Raw genomic sequence first — 21448 nt, forward strand, 5'->3', positions numbered from 1 at the left:
ACATTTTATCATACTGTTGAGCGAAAATTTTGCACGCGAAAACAGACGATTTTTTATGGTGACATAACTTAACAACCCATTCAACATATTGTTATTTGTCAAATAACCGTACCACAAACTGTTAAAACTTTATATGAGATTGTTCATTTACAGTTGTCAACAGTAAAGGATACTGTTGTCGACCGCACGGAAAAATATCCATGTACAGGTAGCCTCACACCTCGGGAATTTGGTCCGCGGATTTTTTCCCCATGTATTTTTGCATATGCGATGTTTTCGGAATTTGGGCACGGAAAATCATAATCCCGGCCCCCTTTAAGGCAGCCTCACACCTCGGGAATTTGGTCCGCGGATTTTTTCCCCATGCATTTTTGCATATGCGATGTTTTCGGGATTTGGGCACGGAAAATCAAAATCCCGGCCCCATTTAAAATGCACGGGGACCAAAATCCGGAGGAAAATTTTCCCGATGTGTGAGGTGGCCTTTAAAATACACGGGGACCAAATTCCGGCGGAAAATTTCCCCGAGGTGTAAGGCAGCCTTACAGTTTGTAATTATGCGGGTAGGTCCTTTTGAAAAGTTAAGCCAGAATTGTGAATGAACCCAGTCTTGCACCCAAAAAAATCTGCACGTTTTTTCCACCTGAAAAAGTACGTAGATTTTTTTCCACCTGAAATTCACGTAACTTTTACCTGATTTTTTGATAGAATTCTCATTCTACGTGAAAATCAGGTAAATTCTACCTGAGTTTTGGATAGAATTCACCGGACACGTAAGTTTCACCTGAATTTTCTGAAGCATTTGCAGCTACGTGTGCACGTAAAATGTACCTGAAAATTCATGTGGAAACAACGTTTAGATTATTTGGAGTGTGGTAAAGTAATTTTTACCCGGGCATCTACTGAGCCCTTTTCATGTCGCCATGTTGGAAAAACGGGAAAAACTGATGATTTTGACAGATCGTGGATGTTTGTGTGAGTGCAATGTTTTTTTTATCAGGCATATATGTCAAACATTTTTCCAACATCGAAAATCGTGTTTATTTGCAGTGCGGGTGTGAAATACGGCTTCTAAAAACTTAAAAATTTTGCTAATATTCGCGTTAGAATTGTGTTTTTTCATTTGTATTACCGAACGCAAATGTTGCGGATGGCGTAAAGTATGGAGAATTTAGGATAAATATTGTGAATCAAATGCGGAACAGCAAAAGTGTTGAAGCTTTGTGCAGTGCAGTAGCAAGTGGAAATTTCAATCCTCTAATAAGAAGCGAGTGTCATGATTCTTCCAAACTGCACGTCTCGTTGCGTATAAGTACGATTCTTACGGGATTGATGACGAAATAGGATTGTTTATCGAGTGCAAACTTGAAAGCAGGGTATTAAAATGTATTCTCAATATAGGGATAGTATTTGGAACCGGATTCGGATGAAGAACAGTGAAATGAACAGAGCCTTCAACCAGAACAAGTTTCATGTAGACAATAGTGTTGATTCGGAATGGGATTTGAGTCAGATTGAGCTGCAAGAGGAGCAAAATAGTGGAAGTATTCCGACAATTGAGTTGGAAGATGATGACGAAGTAGACGTGGGATGTGGACCGCCGACATTGACCCAACGGGTCCGCAATATCCCGATCAGGGTTGAACGATCCGTTTCGCCGGCACATACAGTCTCGCCGACTCCGCCGGCGGAGAGTACCATGGTGCGCCGAACGATCCACGACCATCGAACTCATCTACCGAGTTCTACCAACACGCAAGCGGAACATGAGCAACAGCGGGTAACCGTTTTACCGACCCCGGCTGGGATCATCCTGAATCGGGTCTACCATAAGAACCCGACCGCACATAAGGACAACTATTTCAGTTTTCAAGACACTCCACCGTCGCCGGGAGCACTGCCGGCGTCGGTCATTTTCGGCGATCGACCGACCAGTGCTGAGCCAAAGATAGGTAAGTTATTAGCTTTCAAGCATTTTTTTTAATGCCTAACGATTTAGAAATAGAATTATTAACATTCCAGAGTAGTTCATGTGTAGCATTTTCAAAACTTGCAATTTCATAACATCAGGGATTACTACCCTGTCCTGGAACAGGATACAACCAGCAACTTCCTCTAAATCCGGATGATGCGAGTAAATGTCCAAAAAACTTCTTTCACTCCTTTTGGTCAACCTTTATTCAAAAACTCCAGTATTTTAAGTAAATACCCGTCTTTTCTGGTTTCTTTGCCACTTTTTTATTGTCAAGCGGGAATGTACAAGTGACGTTCAAACTTTTAATGTATTCTCGCGTCAGTTTATGTGGTACCTCTTGGGCAATAGGAAACCTGGAACAAAAATCGGCGTTGCCCATTTTAGAAGATTGTCGATAAATGATTTCTATATTATAGATAATTCCATTACGTAACGCTGCAAACGTGTAACCGAAAGCGCGTTTTTCCCATCCTTTCCAGTTTGTGGTCTGTGTAGATGGTAAAACTTTTTCCAAACAATAATTTGTGATTTTTTTTAGAGTGCTGTCGGCAGTTAAGGCTTCTGGGTGCCAAATTTGGTATTTTCGTTGATAAAACACAAGGTGAACGAAGTAAAACTCATAGGTCTTTCCTTTCCGTCAAATACATGAGCCAAAACTCCAAGACAACGCAGCATTCTTTTGTCAGTCAAAACGGCGGTACCCCGTTTGGTATAACGCCGTTTGGCATAATGGTCATTTGGCATAAGAGCCGTTTGGCATAATGACCATTTGGCATAATTTGTATGCGCTGTCATATTGAGCGCCGTTTGGCATAATAGCCATTTGGCATAATTTACATACTGTTCTAATTAATTTCCCAGGAATCTTCTTAGCATCATCGAAGGTAAATTATTTCGATGATGTCAAGTAGATTTTAAAGCTCTAAAGATTATACGACAATTCGTGGTACAACATTTCGCGGTAATCCATTTCTTGGTGTACCACATCGCGATCATTATCATTGCGCAATATTCCATTCTGCGTTTTGTATCATTCCGCAGTTAGAATTATTTTGCAGTGAATCGTTTCGCTACCAATACCCAAGCAAATTCGAGTATTCAGAGGAGGCAAAATAACATATTTGCCCTTATACCGGGCTAATGCGAGCAGTTATAGAAGGCAAAATAACACATTTTGCCTCATAACAGGCAAACATGAACATCACGAAACGGTACACCGTAAAATTGTGGATACAATCAAACCTCCATGAGTCGATAAAGAAGGGACCATCGGCTCAGGGAAATATCGAGATGTGGAGTATGAAATCCATGAAAAGCTTCCCGAGCAACAAAAGTCAGGCAAAAATGGTTGCTCGTTTGTGACCAAATCTGGTCACACATGAATTGCAGTAACCTATGTGAAACATGTGCTGCAAGGGTTTTTCAAAGGACCATCGCAGTAATCCATAACATATTTTATAATATGGCATAACTTGCTTCCATGACTCGATATCGAGTCATAGAACATCGACTCATGAAGGGTTCACTGAAACGCGAGCTGTTCGGATACAGGTTGAATGAAGATTGCTTGTAGCAGCTTTTTTTACGTGCAGCTCAAAGCTATAAAAAAATCATACTTTTATTTCTAATTCTTGGGGTATATGCTAATCAATCTTACATTTGGTTGTAGTCCGCAATTGAGTCGTTTGAGAACGACTGGCGAACTACCCCTGAATAACGAAAAGACTCAATGAAACTGAACGAGGGACTACCGCTACGTACTCATTTTTAAACGAATGGCTTAAGCGCCACCTCTAATGAGGACCATTCATCGTTGTGTAGTTGCCCGGCATGAGACCTATCACTATTTAGTAGAGTGGGGCGCAGTTGTATGGAAAAACGCAAACTTCGTCCGATCAAGTGAGATCAAGGTTTTTCTGAATCGTTTTGGGACCCCAATCAACTGTGCAAAATATGGGCTCGATTGGTTGCAACCTCGCATGCCGCATCGCGTTTTAAATTTACATGGAGATTAGTATGGGAAAACGTACTTTTTTACATTTTTGTTCTTAACGGCTTCCATTTATCATCAATCACGTGACTCAATACGTTAGCATATAGTCTGGAAGATGCCGAAAAACTTTGCCGAAGAAGGTACGTATCTGAAAGGTCTACAAAAAATGTTATTACGTTTCGAAAATTGATTGTTCAAACCATATGCAAGAAATCAATGTTTCTGCCAGCACTACCGGACAACCTATGGTTATCGTAGGGCAAAACCCATCTTCCTTCTTGTCGGATTTTTTCTTTGTGAAATAATTCCGGATAGCTCCCATTAGCTCTAAAGCCCTATAAGATCAACTATTTTGAAATAACAGTCAGTTAAATTATTGGTCTACGTAGTACGGCAGTGCTGGCAGAATAAATGATTTTTTGCATATGGTTTGAACACTTAATGTTCGAAGCGTTACAACTTTTTTCGTGGACGTTCCAGCAACGTGCCTTCTTCAACAAAGTTTTTCGGCATCCTTTGGGTTATACTTTAACACAATGTGCCACTTGGTTTACGATGAACTGAAACCTCTAGTAGTAGAAATGCAAAAATATACGTTCTCCCATACTAATTTCCATACAAACTTCAAACGCGATGCGTAAAGCGAGGAAGCAACCAATCGGTCCCAAATTCTGTACAGTTGTTCAGGACCCAGAATGGCTTCGAAAAACCATTGATTTGAAAAAATGACCATGACGCCCCACTCTACTATTTAGGCCTAAGTTGTTCCTTGTAAAAGGTTGAGAAACGATCTTCTTCTTCTTCTTCTTATTGGCATTACATCCCCACACTGGGACAGAGCCGCCTCGCAGCTTAGTGTTCATTAAGCACTTCCACAGTTATTAACTGAGAGGTTTCTAAGCCAAGTTTACCATTTTTGCATTCGTATATCATGAGGCTAACACGATGATACTTTTATGCCCAGGGAAGTCGAGACAATTTCCAATCCGAAAATTGCCTAGACCGGCACCGGGAATCGAACCCAGCCACCCTCAGCATGGTCTTGCTTTGTAGCCGCGCGTCTTACCGCACGGAGGGCCCCTGAGAAACGATCTTGCAGTCCCCGAATTTTTCCACATCAGTCTTACAGTTTTTCCATTTCACTCAAAGCACCCCAAATCACTAAATGATCGGTCCTGAAACTTACCATAAAAGCTTTCCTTTATCATCACTGGAGGCTACCCACCATTTACACCAGAGGTTGACACCGTCATGGAACCGGTTCGCCTTCACAACTCTATTCACACCGCCAGGCGGTTTTCAAATTCAAAAATTATGCGCGCGTTCTGAAATCTTTCACCATGCCAACACCGCGAATCAAGAGGATAGGGATCTAAGTCAAATTGTTATCTAAACCTACATAACCCAAGTAACCGTAAGCATTAAAATGCTGCTTTAATTCGACTATATAACGGCACGTAATGCTACCCGTTTAATGCTTATCAGCTTTCAGTGCAGATACAATGCTGATATATTGCGATTTGCAAATAAAATTAGCATTGCAGACAACCTGCAAGCTGGGACGGGACTTGCAAAGAAGAAAAAATGTAACTTCATCTGCAACCAGCAAGCGCTGTCACGAATTGTCAGATGCAACCAGCACCTGTTTGTGTAAAAGTATTGGTATCCCTCAAAAAGTATTCCGAATGATTTTGTTTTACGAGTATTGTGGATTTACTTGACCAATGGAACCGACGTTCACTTGCCTATTTCAAACGTTCCTTTTTCCAGCAAGGTTTGCCAAACTCAATAAATGTTTGGTAGATTACCTTGTTTTTTGCTTTTTGTTTATCAAAACAGATGTCAAAACATCGGAAAAAGAAAGAGAAGTCCGAGGGAAACAGCAAAAAGCACGTGGCAGACTTGTCAGTTTTGACAGATTTTAATATGAAGACGGGTGTGAAGGTGAAAACGGCGAATTTAACGACCGTTCAAGGAGCGACTATTTCGAACGGTCGGGTCCAATAGGGAAATCCACGTACAATACTTTTTCACTTTGAAAAGTATACTAGAAAAGCAGGACAGCTTAATATTGAACTGTTATGAATACGTGTTTTATTTCCGATAGGAAAATCTTTATAAAAATAAGTTTACAAATCCGTAAATCACAAACACTTTTATTGTGCTCAGAAGATTCTACCCGGGATTTAGGTGAAACACTCAAGGAAACAGTTGAGAATCAATGATCAACTGTGATGAAAAGAAGAACAAGTGTCAAAACAAGGAAAAAGAAGCCGTCTTTGCAGGTCTCGTCTCAGCCTGCAAGCAACTTGCACAGGAAAGAGCTGTCAAAATTCATGCTGATTCGTCTGTTTTAGGCGTGTTAATCATTGTGAATCCAATTAGTTTTAGTTTGATGTGTACATCGGAGCAGTGGTGCTAACATATTGTACTTACTTCTCAGGGGAAGTATGTCAAACATTGTCACTTTATTTATTAGTTTTATCTAGCAACCCTATAACCAGAGACCGGCGGAGTGAAAAACTGTCGAAATGGCAACGTATGAAAATGCATGAAATCGTGACAATGATACTGGCAGCACTTGAACTTTTTGCTTGCTTCTTATGGATGCAAAAAGTAAACAAGTCGAAATGGAACCGCTTTTGACGGTTCAATTGGAAACAAGATGGCGTCTTCGCCGATCTCTTATTCTAGTATTTCTAGTTTTATCATGCTTTCCTTAAAAAAATAACTTTCTATCACAATATCTTAAATGTGAAGGGTCTGTTCAAATATTACGTAACGCGAAAAACGTTGTTTTTAAGATCCCCCCACCCCCTCTTAACAATATGTAACAAAATTTATAACTACCCCCACCCCTATGCGTAACGCGTAACAAATACATTTTTTTTGAAAAAATCTTTGAACCACGATACAATAAATTTTTATTTTTTGTGTATTTTATGCTATTTTGAAGACAACAACTAATTTTTGAAAAATTTAAATATTTTTTCTCAATTGTTACGAGTAACAATTTCTCGAAGGACCCCCACCCCCTACATTTTGCGTAACAAATCGTGCAATTCTACTCATTTTCTACATTTTCATCGAGAGCAAAATCATCATCAAGTTGTTCAACATCCAAGCCGAAAACAAACTCATGATTTGAAAATGTTTCCCCCGTTCTTTTTAATGCAAGTAGGTAGATAATATTTATTAGGAAAATAAATATACCTGAGTATAGTTGGTACAAATTGTAAAATGGCACATGAACAGAGAATTATAAACAAGGTTATCGTGAAACCATTGAAAACTTTTTAGTCCAGTTGGGTAGATCAAGTTTCTACATGGAATGATAATTTTCGGTTTGTTTTTACCCATTTTCACAAAAATAATAATAAAGTGGGTAACATTTTTAAGACTAAATTTGACATTTAACAGTTCTACATTTAAAGCAGTATTTGATTTGTACGATTTTTTTTTTATTGTGCTCGATAATTGTTATTAAAAAAAATCCATTTTTTTCGACTTCCATGCTTTCGGGTGCCATGATCAAGTCCTAATTCTGGAAAGAACACTCCACCAGCAAGATAACCACAATGTTTTAATAGTTTGAATATTTTGGAGCATGGGTAGATTTTGAATCGATTTATTGCTTCACACACTTCTGTTAAAATTGGTGAACCTTCGCGATAATTACGTCGTAGATCTTTTTTGATCAACCCGAAAATAATTTCAATCGGATTGAAAAACGGACAGTATGCTGGAAGGAAGATAGGAATAATACCGATTGATCGGAGGTACCGAATAATATTGGCGTCACAATGAATCCTTGCATCGTCGAGTATCCATACTGTATGGAATCCTGGATAGTTATTTTTAGCAAAATTGCGACAACAATCGAAAAATTTCACCCGATTATACGTTCCTTCAGTCCAAAAGCTATCAATCATTCCATTGATACCTAGGAAGCACAAAAATGAAACCCGTGGTTTTCTACTAAATTTACTACGAAAAATTATTTTGCGTCCTATTACTCCATATCCCTTTTTCCGCAACATGTCCATTATCACAGATAACAGACATCCAGGCACAGATAACAGACATCCAGGCTAGAACAAATTTTACTCAAAAAACTATGTAAATCAAAGTACGTTAGAATACTGACTGTGGCAATACGTCGTTTGGTGGCGCTAGGTGTCTTTCATGACGTCGTGCGTACTAGCTGTCACATTCCACCAAACAAACATTGCGCGCCAAAATGATACCAAGCTTGCCGCCTCTTCCAGCACATGCTAACTCAAGACAAAATTTTCAAAACGACTTATCTGCTTTTGTAAACAAAGATTCAAACGACAATTTGACGAATCTTATAGCTCTCCCACGCAAACCGACACCATCAACAGGTAGCGGAAGCCTTCACCTACCTATTGATGGTGTTAGTTTGCGTGGGAGAGCTATCAGATTCGTCAAATCGTCGTTTGATTTTTTGTTTACAAAAGCAGATAAGTCGTTTTGAAAATTTTGTCTTGAACTGTTGATGTTTATTTTTCATGCACTATGGAACCAATAAGGTTAAAAAACAAATTCAGCAAAAAGTATTTTCGTACCTTCAAGCAATTTGATTGTATTACCAAGTAGAGTTTCTGTTATAGCCACTTCCCATATTGGTGAATAAATATATACCGAAGAGAGACAATTATTCACTGCCGGAAACGCTTGTTAGATTTCTATACATAACCCGAATTGAAATACTAAAAGGGACATGAATGATAGAAAAATCATAAATATACTTGAGCACAAATGTGCTCAAAATACAGGCAGAGGTGGTAGCTGCTGTTCACTTCTGTTCACCAACGAAACATCTCAGGGAACATCCATAGATTACATAACGCTTAGAGGAGTGAGGGGGTTGCCTGATGTGTGAAAATCAGTACCAAAATTCTACACTCAGCGAACTGGACTATCGAAATTCATAACTGGCGCCTTATGAATCTTCGACTGATTATTCCACCAACAGTGATTCTCATACGCAGTTACCTTCCTGAGTAATCAAGCGTCGATGGGCGTGTGGTCTACATACCGGCCTCCCGACCCCAACGTCCATGGTTCGAACCCAGTCTGCCGCACTTCACTTTTTGCCTTTCTCGTGCAACAAAGTTGTACCAGAAAGGCTTTCATTTCACTCCCAAAACGTACTTTTTATAGAGCGCTTGTAGACCCATAGCATTATATACCATTCGATTCAGCTCGACAAACTCAGCAAATGTCTGTCTGTCCGTGTGTGTGTCCGTGTGTGTGTGTGCATGTGTGTGTGCACATTGAAACATTAGCCAATTTTCTAGTACTAAACCTGAATCGATTTTGCTACAAGTTGCATTCGATGGGGAATGTTTTCTTCTTGTTCACTATTGAGTTTCATAATGATGGCACTTCTCAAAAAATAGTAAATATTCAAAGAGTTATGAGACATCATTATTTCGTAACAAATAAGCTATCGATTTTCTAGGTTATGTTCTCCCAAGACACAATTTATTCGAAACCGGCACACTGACAGCATAGAATACACAGCTTACACGGAAGAAAAAACTTCACAAAGAAACCCACAAAAAAGTGTTGTATGGGTGACCATCGCAAAATCAGTCAAACTTTCTAGTGAAAATATCGGAAACAATCCAAATTGAGCCCTACACTGAAAAAAATCAGTTTAAAAATTTTAAAGTCGATTTGCGAAAAAACGCCCTTTTTTATTTAAATGAAATTTTGTCTCAAGATAGGTGATTATGTTGTTGAAAAAATCAATTCCGTCAAGAAAAAGTTTTTGTTAGAAAAATTTTTTTCCCTTCAAAGTGCCCAGCTTGCGATGTATGGACGGTTGGTAGGGAACATAATCACCTATCTTGAGACAAAATTTCGTCCAAATCGAAAAGGGCGTTTTTTTGCAAATTGACTTTAAATTTTTTAAATCGATTTTTTAGTGTAGGATTCAATTTTGAGTTTTCAAAAAGTTTTATTAGAAAGTTTGACTGATTTTTGCGATAGTCACCATACAACACTTTTTGTAGGAAGGGTCGTTTTCGATTATATCCATTTGAAAAATCAGTAAAAACAAGTTTGACCCTTTTCAAAAGATAGTCTGAATCAAATTTGAATAAACTAAGTATGCACTTTTCTTTTAACTGCACTTCTTAAATATTGACCAATAAATTTACAAAAGTCAACTTAAACAATCAGAACACTTGCAAGTTCCCAAAAGTTCTATTTTGGCTTTACGCATTTTATTACATTTCCCATAACTTTTCAAAAGGACCTTAGTAAATTTTTTCATGAATTCTCGCTTAACTTTTCAAAAGGACGTAAGTAACATTTTTTCATGAATTAATTTGAATACTGCAATCAATATTGTGATTCTCGAGATATTATAGCATTTTGCTCATTCACCTCTGCCTCGCTTAGTTGTGCGCCGCTAAGATATTGTGTCATATTATGGTACTTTACTCAATTTAAGTGTAGAATATTACATCACAAATTAAACATAATTGCACTACTAATATCCACTTAAACAATATCCCGAACGCAACACAGGCGAAAGAAAAGCAACTACTAAACCTCGAACAATTTCACTTAAAAATATCTTTTCGTAAAGGGACGACAATATGCTACATACCTTACAAGCGAATGTGGAAAAGCTTACCGAAAGCTCACATCTATTTGACATTGGTTTATTTACTTTTTGCATGGCGCACAACTCGGCGCATGGGACCCGGCGCGTAACTGGTGAGCCAGTATGCTAATTTAAAAAAAAAAACTGCAATCAAAAGCTTTCATGTTTTTCTGTTGATTGCGCTATTCAAATTAATTCATGAAAAAAATGTTACTTAGGTCCTTTTGAAAAGTTATGCGAGATCTATAGTACAGCAGAAAGTCCATTGCTGATAAACGTTCATTTCGAACAATACACCGCAGATTGCTGGTTAATTTTTTTTGACATATACTCTGTCTCGCTCAAACCAACAGCGAATAATCTAGCGACTACTTTAACGAACTATTTAAGGAACAGCTACTTTAACCGACCGTGTCCATTTAGCAAGTACGGTGTTGAACATAATCTGGAGATTAAAATAACACTTAGTAAAGTTTAAAAAAACTTAGCAAGTAACCGCACAATATAGAGTAAAACAAATTAAGTGTGTAGCATTTCCACATTCAATGAATAAATTTCGCACCGTGTATACTGACAGCATTAAAGTTTGTGTTGCTTCTTTCGTGCTTTATAGACCAATGCAAGATCTTGATCTAACCTCACTTATTTGACAGTTCACAGAGCTTGTTTACAAGGTGTTAGAAGAAAAATCGATGAGGAGAAAATTAAAATTCATATTTTTAGTTTAAAATTGCTGCGATCCGAATATTTCAATGATATTCTTTGCATTCAGCATGAAATCAATCGCAAAGGACATCTACATGCGAATAAAATGACGAAACAATTTTATCGGAAGCTTTGCCAGAGGCTAAGTTCCGGTGAAAAAGCTCTGTGAACTGTCAACCTACGTCATCATGCACTGGTCTATTGATGATGCTAACCTCTCAAGCAAAGTTTTCCAAAGCTTCAAATGTGGAACACGAAAACTAATGGACGAACACACACGCGCTAGAGACCCGAAGCCGATGACTTCAGCCGCTCGCCTCAACACAGCTGTAAAAGTTTCGTCGTTGGAAATAAAAATCGCATACCTACGTACATGCTTTCTCGTGCGCTCGTTACGTTTGCTGCCATTTTGTTTCATGCTTTGGAAGGAAAGAAGAGGCGTGTCATTAAGGCTAACTGCTTTTTGGTTTGGTTGGTTTGGGTGGAATGATGGTGTAGTTTGGGCATATGGGTGATTTGAACATAACGTTCGTTTTCATACACCTCCTTATTTCCATATTATGCGGCTTTTTTTTTTCATTTATATTTATGTGAATTGTTGGTTTCATTTTCACAAATGTACTTGTACAATTATTACACAAAGGGATGCAAAATCAATGTATGACATACAACTATGTAGTATTATTGAACTTTAATATTACATTGGTGAAAAAACACTACGTGGAAATCAGGAAAGTTGGAAACATATCGAATTTTAATCCATATGTATTTTTCAAAACGCGCCGTTGCGCTAATCATTGTATTTACTATCGCTAATCATTGTACTACCGCACGATCGCATATTTGTAACATATGCATTTTTCCTTTCTCGTACAACAAAGTTGTACCGAAAGGCTATATGATTGCTAAAAAACTTGATAGAAGGCCCGGAGACCCATAGTGTTATATACCGATCGACTCAGCTCGACAAACTGAGGTGACGTCTGTTTTTTTGTGTATGTGTGTGTGTATGTGTACAAATTTTGTAGGCACACTTTAGAACTTAGAATTATCCGATTTACTCGCAACAAGTTGCATTCGACGGGAATTGTTTGCTATTGGAAATGGGCCCGATCATTGCTTTTCAGAATTATTGAAAAAACATTGTTTTTCCCCAAAGGTCCCCTTGAAAATTCAAAGAACAATTTTTTGAATGGTGGCAAGGCAAAAATATTAAAATGATCGAAAAAATGTTATCTATTCCCCTAAAGAGCTTCATATTTTATAATGCACGAGAAAGGCATCATCACTGCTAGGTGGATTAATCTGGGTTTTTTCAAATTAAAATCATCATTCATAAGGCAACATATTGAGATTCATACCGATTCCTTGTGGCAAATTTTCATAAGGCGTTTGATCGGAAAACATACGTCCATTTTCCTCAGTGTAGATAATTTATACAAAAAGTGTAACTGGGGAGAGGAGGGATCATACATGATCGTTCTGGTGTTACGTAATTAATGGATCTTCCCTCATCACAAAACAAACCATGTGCTCCTTGATGGCAGAGAAATCGCGTGCGTTAGTGTGAGAAAGAAACATCATATATGGAATTGTGACCAGAGTGAGGAGGAGGATCTGTTGTTTATGTCCATGGTGGGTGGTGGCGCCTAAAATTTTGACAGCTTCTTGATGAGAGAAACTATGCGATGCCAGCGCCTCCACGAGATTGCCACTTGTGTTGCATTTCAAAACGTCCGTTAAATCCCTTACACACGATTGAGAACGGACTTGTATGTCTGTTCTCTGTGCAAATACCGAGAAAATAATTTAATTTTGTAATAATAACATTGAAGGAGTTTGACGAATGGTTTTGCGGGTTAGCACTATATGTAGATTATTGGCTCTATTTTTATTTATTATAGTTTGGGGTTTGGGTGATTTAGGGCTTATTTACTTTGTCATATCCACGTGTTCAAATTTGTTAATGTTTCATTTCTTGCTCTTTTCAGTAATGACCGCAAACCATTACGATAAGCGCATCGTCCGCCGGTCATTCGATAAGTCCTGCACAGCTACTTCTACGAAAACCAGTCGACAGCAGAAAAACAGTGGCCCATATCGACTACTGGGAGTAATCGACCTGGAACCAGATACAGAATCTGAAACTACAGAATCATGCAGTCAGTCGGTTAGTGGGGATGAACCGACCTCAGTGGAGTCATCAAAGCATCGTGATATCAGAACACCAACCAATTCGGCCCTCCTGGGAAGTTCAACCAGGTCAAACGAGTCACCAAGAGTGGAAGACAACAATCCATTAACGATAGAAATCGATGAGGATGACATCGAGGAAGATACTCGTATGGAATTGTCCGATGAAGAGGGAGCGATCGATTTGCAAACAGTCAATGAAGACCAGCCTTTGCCTGGAACATCCAAAGACTGTTCCAATAGTAATCTACCCATTGATCAGTGTACCTTGAAGGACTCGGATAGCAGCTCGACGGCACAGGTTAACCCTTCATCGATGGCAAACTCCTTCTGGGACGTATCCAGTTCCGGGTGCGTTAAGATACCTAGTGAAAATAAGGTATCATCCTCTGCAAACCGGCCATACAAATACACAGAATTCGACGCAATGCTAGAAAAAATAAACCAACAAGTGCCAGCTATGTCTCAGCAAGATCGCGTGGAGCACTGGCGCGTAACAAAAGAGGACCTTCTTTATTCTATCCCCACTGTGGCAGAAATAGAAAGCACAACGTCAGTCAAACGACACATGGACGAGGCGATCCACATTTCTAGTAGTGAAAGTAGTTCCGATTCGGAGACCAGTGATAGTCCTAGCTTACTCCGGGAACGACAGTTACGCGAAAAGTACAAGAAACGGCGGATGGCCGTCGATTCGACTGATCCCGCAAATCCTGCCTTGCCCGTAAGCAAGGATTTGGATTTTCGGAGAAGCCAATTGAACCCTGAAATCGATAAGACTCCATGTAGTATGATTCAAATCCGAAAACATTATTACAAATTTCCTACTCGTTTTGATCCAACACTAGAAGAAAAACACGAGCTTTCTTCCGGTGTTCCATATGCCTCGTTCCTGCATGACGAGAAGGAAAGAAACAAATGTAAGGAATATTTACGCTACAATCCGGCGTATTGTCCTGATCTCAAGCCACGTAGCCGCCACCTGCCGGTCGGTGTTGAAAACAAAGTAGCCGTCGTAGTTATTTCGCCGCTCAAAATAACAACAACGGAAGGTGACAACGGCGTGGAGATCGCTGTAAACAATAGCAAAACGATCATTCGACAACAGCCCGATCTTCTGGTCGAACGACCAAAATCAGCTGATCGGGTCTCGCATTACGGTAAAATCCGATCTAGGGGAGCGCCGCCCTCAGTCGTTGCCAGGAAGCGGCGTTATAAAGTGCATAGTGCTCAGCAGAAACGGAAAAAATCAATCATGGTCGTCACTTCTTCCAATCTTCGGAGCTACCGACGGTTAGTTTTAAAAGCAGGATATTCGCTCCGGAACGGAAAAGTGCGCAAAAAGCAGTCTTTTGTAAATTTGAAACAAAATCGACGCCCGAAACGGAAACTAGAACCGTCACACAAAGCGGATCGGCAGATGGGTGCTGCAAGTGATTCTACCACGGCACCAATTCGGCGCAACAGTCGCGTTTCAGTGGACAGTGCTGTAAGCAGTTCAACTTCCGCCGAGCGTCAAAACAACCACACACAACGGCCTGCAGCAGCGGTTGGCGGAGTGCCGGAGGTGGCTAAGCTTCCCTTACCCAGCGAGTTGCGAACGATAAAAAATCCCGTGGATCGTGCAAACGGCGAAGTGCAGATGGTTTATTATGCGGCCGATACGATCATCGTCATTCAGCAGGATCTGATTAGCTTCTGGGAGTGTTCGAAATTAGCATCACTTTTGGGGCTGCAGCAAGAGCTGCAACCATTGGGACAGATGAAACGAGCCCAAACCGGTGAGTAGAGTACTCTGTTACACTAAATAAATTAGAATATTCTTTGTTAGCTTACCTGCCATGTAAATGAAAACTATTAAATCGCGTAAAATTAAGTCGCTGTATTACGCGCACAATACGGGCGCGTTATTCGAGGCCACAACTCTCCATCCTCGATGGCGCTCCACGCTCGCCATGTCGGTCTGTACCTGTTTAGCCCACCTTGTTCGCTGCGCTCCACGCCTTCTTGTATCTTTTTTTTTTTTTTTTTTTTTTTTTCAAGGGAGAATGCATTTACACACTAACCCAGTACACGTGCATTGTAGTTGCCAAACTACCACACGGAAGTGTACTGGAGTGTCGGACTCGACCATACCGGTAATACCGACTAAACTCCCTTGGGCTCCACCATCGTTTCCCCAGGAACTACCTCGCAGTACTACTTCTGGGGGACGGCAGTACTAAGCGTACTCGCTCATTATCGCTCACACAGGCACTCGTCCCACGCGAGACTGACTTGGGTGCTCGCACACCATTCACTCCATTTGAGTCTTACTTGGATGCTCTCCCGGACGCTCCGCTGCCATGCCTCGAGGTGTCAATAGCGGTAACTGCCTGGGCCTACAGATATTGCGCTATGACACTCCTGCCTCAGCACAAACAGATCAATCACACCACTGCCGAAGCAGACCACACGCTACCCTGCCGAAGCAGGGACACTCCCCATGCACCACATGTGCACAACTGTAGGTGTGTGGGTTACCCTGCCGCCGAAGCAGCTTCTCCAAAGACCATTCGCTCCATGTGACCCTTTTCAGGTGCTCACTCTAACACTCCACTGCCATGCCTCGAGGTGTCGATAGGTCCCTCGACTCCTACCTCAGCATGTGCAGTCCATACTCGAACTTCTGCTGCGCTTCGAGGTGACAATAGCGGTGACGCGCTATGACCCTCCTGCCTCAGCACAACCAGATCACTCACTCCTGCCGAAGCAGCTCACGCGCTACCCTACCGAAGTAGGGACACTCCCCAACTCACTCTAACACTCCACTGCCATGCCTCGAGGTGTCGATAGCGGTAGCAACGCTACGACACTCTTACCTTAGCATGTGCAGTCCATACTCAGACTTCTGCTGCGCTTCGAGGCTGCCATAGCGGCGGCGACTCGCTGTGACACTCCTGCCTCAGCACAAACAGATCACTCACTCCCTGCCGAAGCAGCTCACGCACTACCCTACCGAAGTAGGGACACTCCACATGCCAGTTGGCACTCCCTCCCTGGGCTTGTGCTTTTGAAGCGGCACACAGTCGCTTTGATAGAGTCCGCTTACGGGCACTTGTGGTTTTTTGGGAGGGATTTTAGCAGAGCCCACTGCTAAATCCCACCACGCCCTAGGCAGTTCTCCCTGACTCGCAGACAGCTGGGGAGGGGTCGTCAAGCCCTTGGACATCATGCTGTCCCTGCTGTCCCTGCTGCCCCAGCCTTCTTGTATCTGTCGGGTTGGAAGTGAACACCATCTCTGCAGGGTTGCTGTTCGGCATTCTTACAATATGCCCTGCCCATCGTACCCTTCCAGCGCAAGATACCTTCTAAATACTGCGTTTACCGTAGAGTTGAACGAGCTCCTGATTCATCCTTTGCCGCTACACACCGTCCTCTTGAACACCGCCTTAGCTGGTCCTAAGCACCTGTCTCTTTATAACTTCGAATCTCATAAGCGTTTTGTACATGACACATCTGGTGCGGGAGTGAATTCTTATCGTCGATCATCACGCCCAGATGCTTGAGAGACCTCACGGAGTTAACTGTGCAGGTCCCTACTTCTATCCTCGCTTGCTGCAACCCATGGCGGTTATGCACCACCACGACTTCCGTATTGAGGTGTGCAAGGGACAACCGTCTCGAGTTGAGCCATTCCTCCACTCTGCCAATGGCGTATGAAGCGCTCTCAATCAACAACAGTGTAGTATTTAATGATCTTGTGGTCCTTTCAGGCGATTGACTCATGCTGCAAGAGGATTAGGTACAGTTTATCCCGATATTTTAGTCCACAGCCCTTCAATTCGGCCATGAGATCCATCTACTCCATGTCATGCAATTCCACCAGGGACTTGAGGTGCTCCTTCGTCACCGGAAGATGCACTTAATTCCCTTGGAAATCAGCTCGCGAAATTTCCAGCGAGTCGCCTTTCATAAATACAGGCCGGGGCACTTCTTCTTCCGCTCTGGTATGTACTTGTAACTGTTGCTTCATCCGCGGGTCCGGCGGGTTGCCGATGTCATCCACTGGCAACGAGAAAAATGTTGTTCGAAACGAAAGAAGCTGCTTGGAGGGATTTCCTGCACCTTGTTTCGACCCATGAAAAATTCTCTTGAAGAGAATTTGATGGAAGTTGTATTACGGTTGGTTTTATTATGTTCGAATAATTATTAATTTTTGATTGAGACAGTTTTATTTGTGTTATATTGCGTCAGTATTGTTAGTTAGTGACCATACACATATTACGTAAGCCATTTTTCTGGGTTATTTGACCTTCCAAGACAAGAATTCTATCGATAATTTAAATTTTGGAAACGAAGTTGCCACTTGTGCAGATCACAGGTTGCATATGCGGACGCAACGCCTCTGTTTGAAGTGATAAATTTTAACATTTATTCAATGCCATTTATTTAACTTTAATTTGTACAGACACTATCGTTGACTCAACCAATTTCAACCGTCTATGCTTCAACGAAGGGGAAGTAATCTACTTGGAACCTAGAGCTCGCAACTTGGATGAAGACGACGCTCGGCTATGCCCGTTGGCTTCACTCTACATTAACTGCTATTTTGTCGGTGCAAACGAAGAGAAGGAGACACCAAGCCTCCGTATGAAGTCATTGCAACTGGATAGTGTTCGAAGGTAAGTAAAAAACGGCGATGAACAATGCAGTCCTTCTCACATTCTTAAATATTCTAGCGAAATATCGGACATACTGTTTACACCTTTACCACGGTCCCGATACTTCATCATATGCTGGCACGAGCTACTGGCGGAAAACGAACATCGGACTGGCATGTGCAAGTACAGCTTGACGCCGGATTTGGAAACACTCGCTAGTATCCGAGAGTTTCCCACCGTGACACAGAAGATCGCTAGTTTGAAGTGTTTGGACGGCAATAGGCTGATTGGGCTGGGAAGCACTACCGTTGCCATATGGAATTACGACAATGGCTGTTTGGTGTTTACGGTGGATTTGAAGGTGGAAATACAGACGCCATTAGCTGCTTTCATTTACAATGAGAAGGTAATAATTACGATACTAGCAAAGAAAAAAAGAACTTCTAATGTTGCAACTTATATTCTAGGAGGATAGTGCTCTATTCCTAATCCAATTGTGTCCGTCCGCGGGAGAGAACCTTATGCGTAAAACCATCAAAATTATGGCTATCAATATGAAAAAACGGTCTTGGCACCTGGTACAAAACTACGATATACCACTGGAATCTAGCAGGTTAGTAAACCAGACATCGACTTCAACTTTGGTAGAAACTCTATTGTGGTTCGACTTAAAAAGCTGTTTATCTTTTTATTATGGGGCACGTTGTAAATTTTTTTTGTCTTATAAGTTGGTGCTCATTATGCGTTTCATATAAGGTTGGCATAAAGTGAGATTATCGTATCCATGAAAAATTAAACAAAATCGGCCATTTTGACGAGGATCTTTTTCTTCTTGTCATTATATCCCCCACTGAGACATTGCCGCCTCGCAGTTGCAATCCGCAGATTCTGCGAACCCGAACCTATGCAAAAACTTCTTGAAACAACCATCTTCAGACAACACCTGTGTAAGGTGGAAGTTGATATGACCATGCCTTCTATCGACCCAACACGATACATCCAGAATTAGCATGTGAGTCCAACGACCTTTGCGGTATCCCATGCTCTTTGCCATTTGAGCAACGAGGCTGCTCTCTTGACACGTCGCACTTGCACCGAGTCCCTTTCGTTAAAGCACTCAACATCATCCTCCAGAAGTATGTCTATCGGCATCAGCACGCAGAGCGCCCTCTACGATATTGTGCGGTATGCGCTTGCGACTCGTAGATACATCAGTCGGTGTACTCTGGTCAATTTCTTTCGATATAAGCCTATGCACCTGATTATGCACCGCCGATCCGGGCATCATTCGTGATAATGATTTTATCGCTAGTGATGCACGCATAATTGACGTGGCTCCTAAAATTTAGCGAATCGTCGATCATCATGACCAGATGCTTTAATGCTCTCATGGACTTAACTGTGCAGGTCCCTACTACGACTTTCGTCTTATGATGTGTTAACGCCAACCTCCTTGAGTTGTCCTCGACTCTGCTATGAATATGAAGGTTTAAGTTCAACTTCATCGAAAGTGTCGCCAGTAACCTCAAGCATTACATCATCCGCGAATCCGTCTATTGAAATGTAATACTCTGTCGTCAAGGCTTCGGAAACAACCCTTCAACGATCCTTTTTTTTAATCTTTATTAACGTGAATTGGCTAGTTGGTCACTATTTGAATCGCACTTTGGATTGAACATAACCTCGAACACAACTGTCAAACACGATTGGTAGTCATTCGACCGTTTTTTTTTCTTTTAGCATCCTGACTGAATCGTCCACCCTGCACGAAGTCGGGCTTCACTGTACCACCTTCCAGAGCGGTGAATTGCTGGCAATCAGCCTGGATGATCTCACAACATGTTTCACCAATCATAAGCAGTTGCAGGGCCCGGACGGTCGACGCATCACCCGAGACAAGGTCGCTATGAGGGAAAAATTATTCCTTAACGCAGCTAACGGCAGACAGTTGGTATTGGTCAGTGATAAGTCCATAAAACTGAGAACAATCGACGAGTATGCGCTGGCGTGCAGATAGAAGGTAAACCAAGGTGGCAAACTGAGCCATCAATAGTCAGTCAGTCAAACATAGTGCATACGTGGATAGGATGGGACTGAATCGAGCAAGATTGTACACAAATAATGTCCATAATGATAGGAGTATTGTGTTGCCCCTCCTTTGTCCTATACTTTAAGTAATGGGGACATTTAGTGTTGTTGACCTTCTAATGTTTTAGCTTTTTAAAATGTGATTTTGTCACAAGAAGATAAATCTCCCCAATCGTACTCGATTGAGCAAATTGTGAGTCCTTTCGAGCAAACCATTAGATACTTTATTTCGGAAACTAGTTTCGCGAGTTTGTTCAGTACGGTAGAATTTTTGTGTTCAGCGGATTCACAAGACTTGGTTCAATTATTTCATTTAAAGCGAGACTAATATATATTTTAAAATGTTTAGCGATGTTCGACACAATGGAATGAAGATGAAAAAACTACTATTTAAATATTTACTACCATAATACATTGAAACTTATTAGCTTATTCGACTTGGAAATATTCGTATGTAACGAATAAATCCACTTGCATACTAGTTGTTGCTATAAAAAATGTATGGCGGTATAATAGAAGTGCAAAATAAATAAAATGATTTATTTTTGAACCAGATATATAATTTGCAAAACCTATTTTCTTCGTAGGTATATCACATCTTTTAGTCAGTAAGTGTTCTAAATTATTATAACGTGAAAAACCTACACGTAAAAAAATCATTGTTGTTTATTATTAATATTTCTAATACTTTTTGTCAAAGCAGAGACTTAATGATATGTATAAGAAAAACGCAGAATAATCCACCTAGCGATGTTGCCTTTCTCGTACATCGTAAAATGTATTGCAAAAATCACATGAGAGCAAAAAAAACTTTAGGGGAATAGATAGCATGTTTTCTATCATTTTGTAGGTTTTTGCATTATTGCATGCATTGTCAACATTCTTGAAAAATTTTCGACATGTTAACCAAGCACATGTTCCGTGACCCGCCCTAATTGCGCGCAGCGCCTAATATCGCGTTTTTGAAGTAAAATTGAGAATATTTATGAAATCCTTACTAAATTTATATTTTTTCACGGTCAACATATAAACATACTAGAACATTGTCACTTATATTGACATTTTACTATGCTCAACGCGAAAAATAAGCAAAAACGTCAAACGTAGGCATCTGCTATAGCAAAGCTGCTGAAATTGAATTTGAACACCTTTTTACTTGTGTATTTTTAAAAGTTTCGTGGCAACATTCGTGTATATTTCGTCACAAC

The 21448-nt window shown here is 40.8% G+C and overlaps 1 protein-coding gene across 3 annotated transcripts; it reads left to right on the plus strand.

Annotated features, from left to right (window-relative positions):
• The first annotated feature begins 1004 nt into the window (after positions 1 to 1004).
• Positions 1005 to 20802, plus strand: LOC134212761 (uncharacterized). 3 transcript variants are annotated; one of them, XM_062690899.1, is made up of 7 exons: positions 1005 to 1160; positions 1402 to 1952; positions 13308 to 15290; positions 17960 to 18173; positions 18231 to 18558; positions 18620 to 18765; positions 19893 to 20802. In XM_062690899.1, exons 2-7 carry the CDS (start codon positions 1427 to 1429, stop codon positions 20167 to 20169), a joined length of 3474 nt encoding a protein of 1157 aa, XP_062546883.1. In that variant the 5' UTR covers positions 1005 to 1160; positions 1402 to 1426; the 3' UTR covers positions 20170 to 20802. The 3 variants fall into 3 exon arrangements, with proteins under 3 accessions (XP_062546883.1, XP_062546884.1, XP_062546882.1); XM_062690900.1 differs by having other exon boundaries at positions 1013 to 1312; XM_062690898.1 differs by having other exon boundaries at positions 1013 to 1952.
• Positions 20803 to 21448: the final 646 nt, after the last annotated feature.

This window comes from Armigeres subalbatus, chromosome 2 (assembly GCF_024139115.2).
Source record: "Armigeres subalbatus isolate Guangzhou_Male chromosome 2, GZ_Asu_2, whole genome shotgun sequence".
Lineage (NCBI taxonomy): Eukaryota > Metazoa > Arthropoda > Insecta > Diptera > Culicidae > Armigeres > Armigeres subalbatus.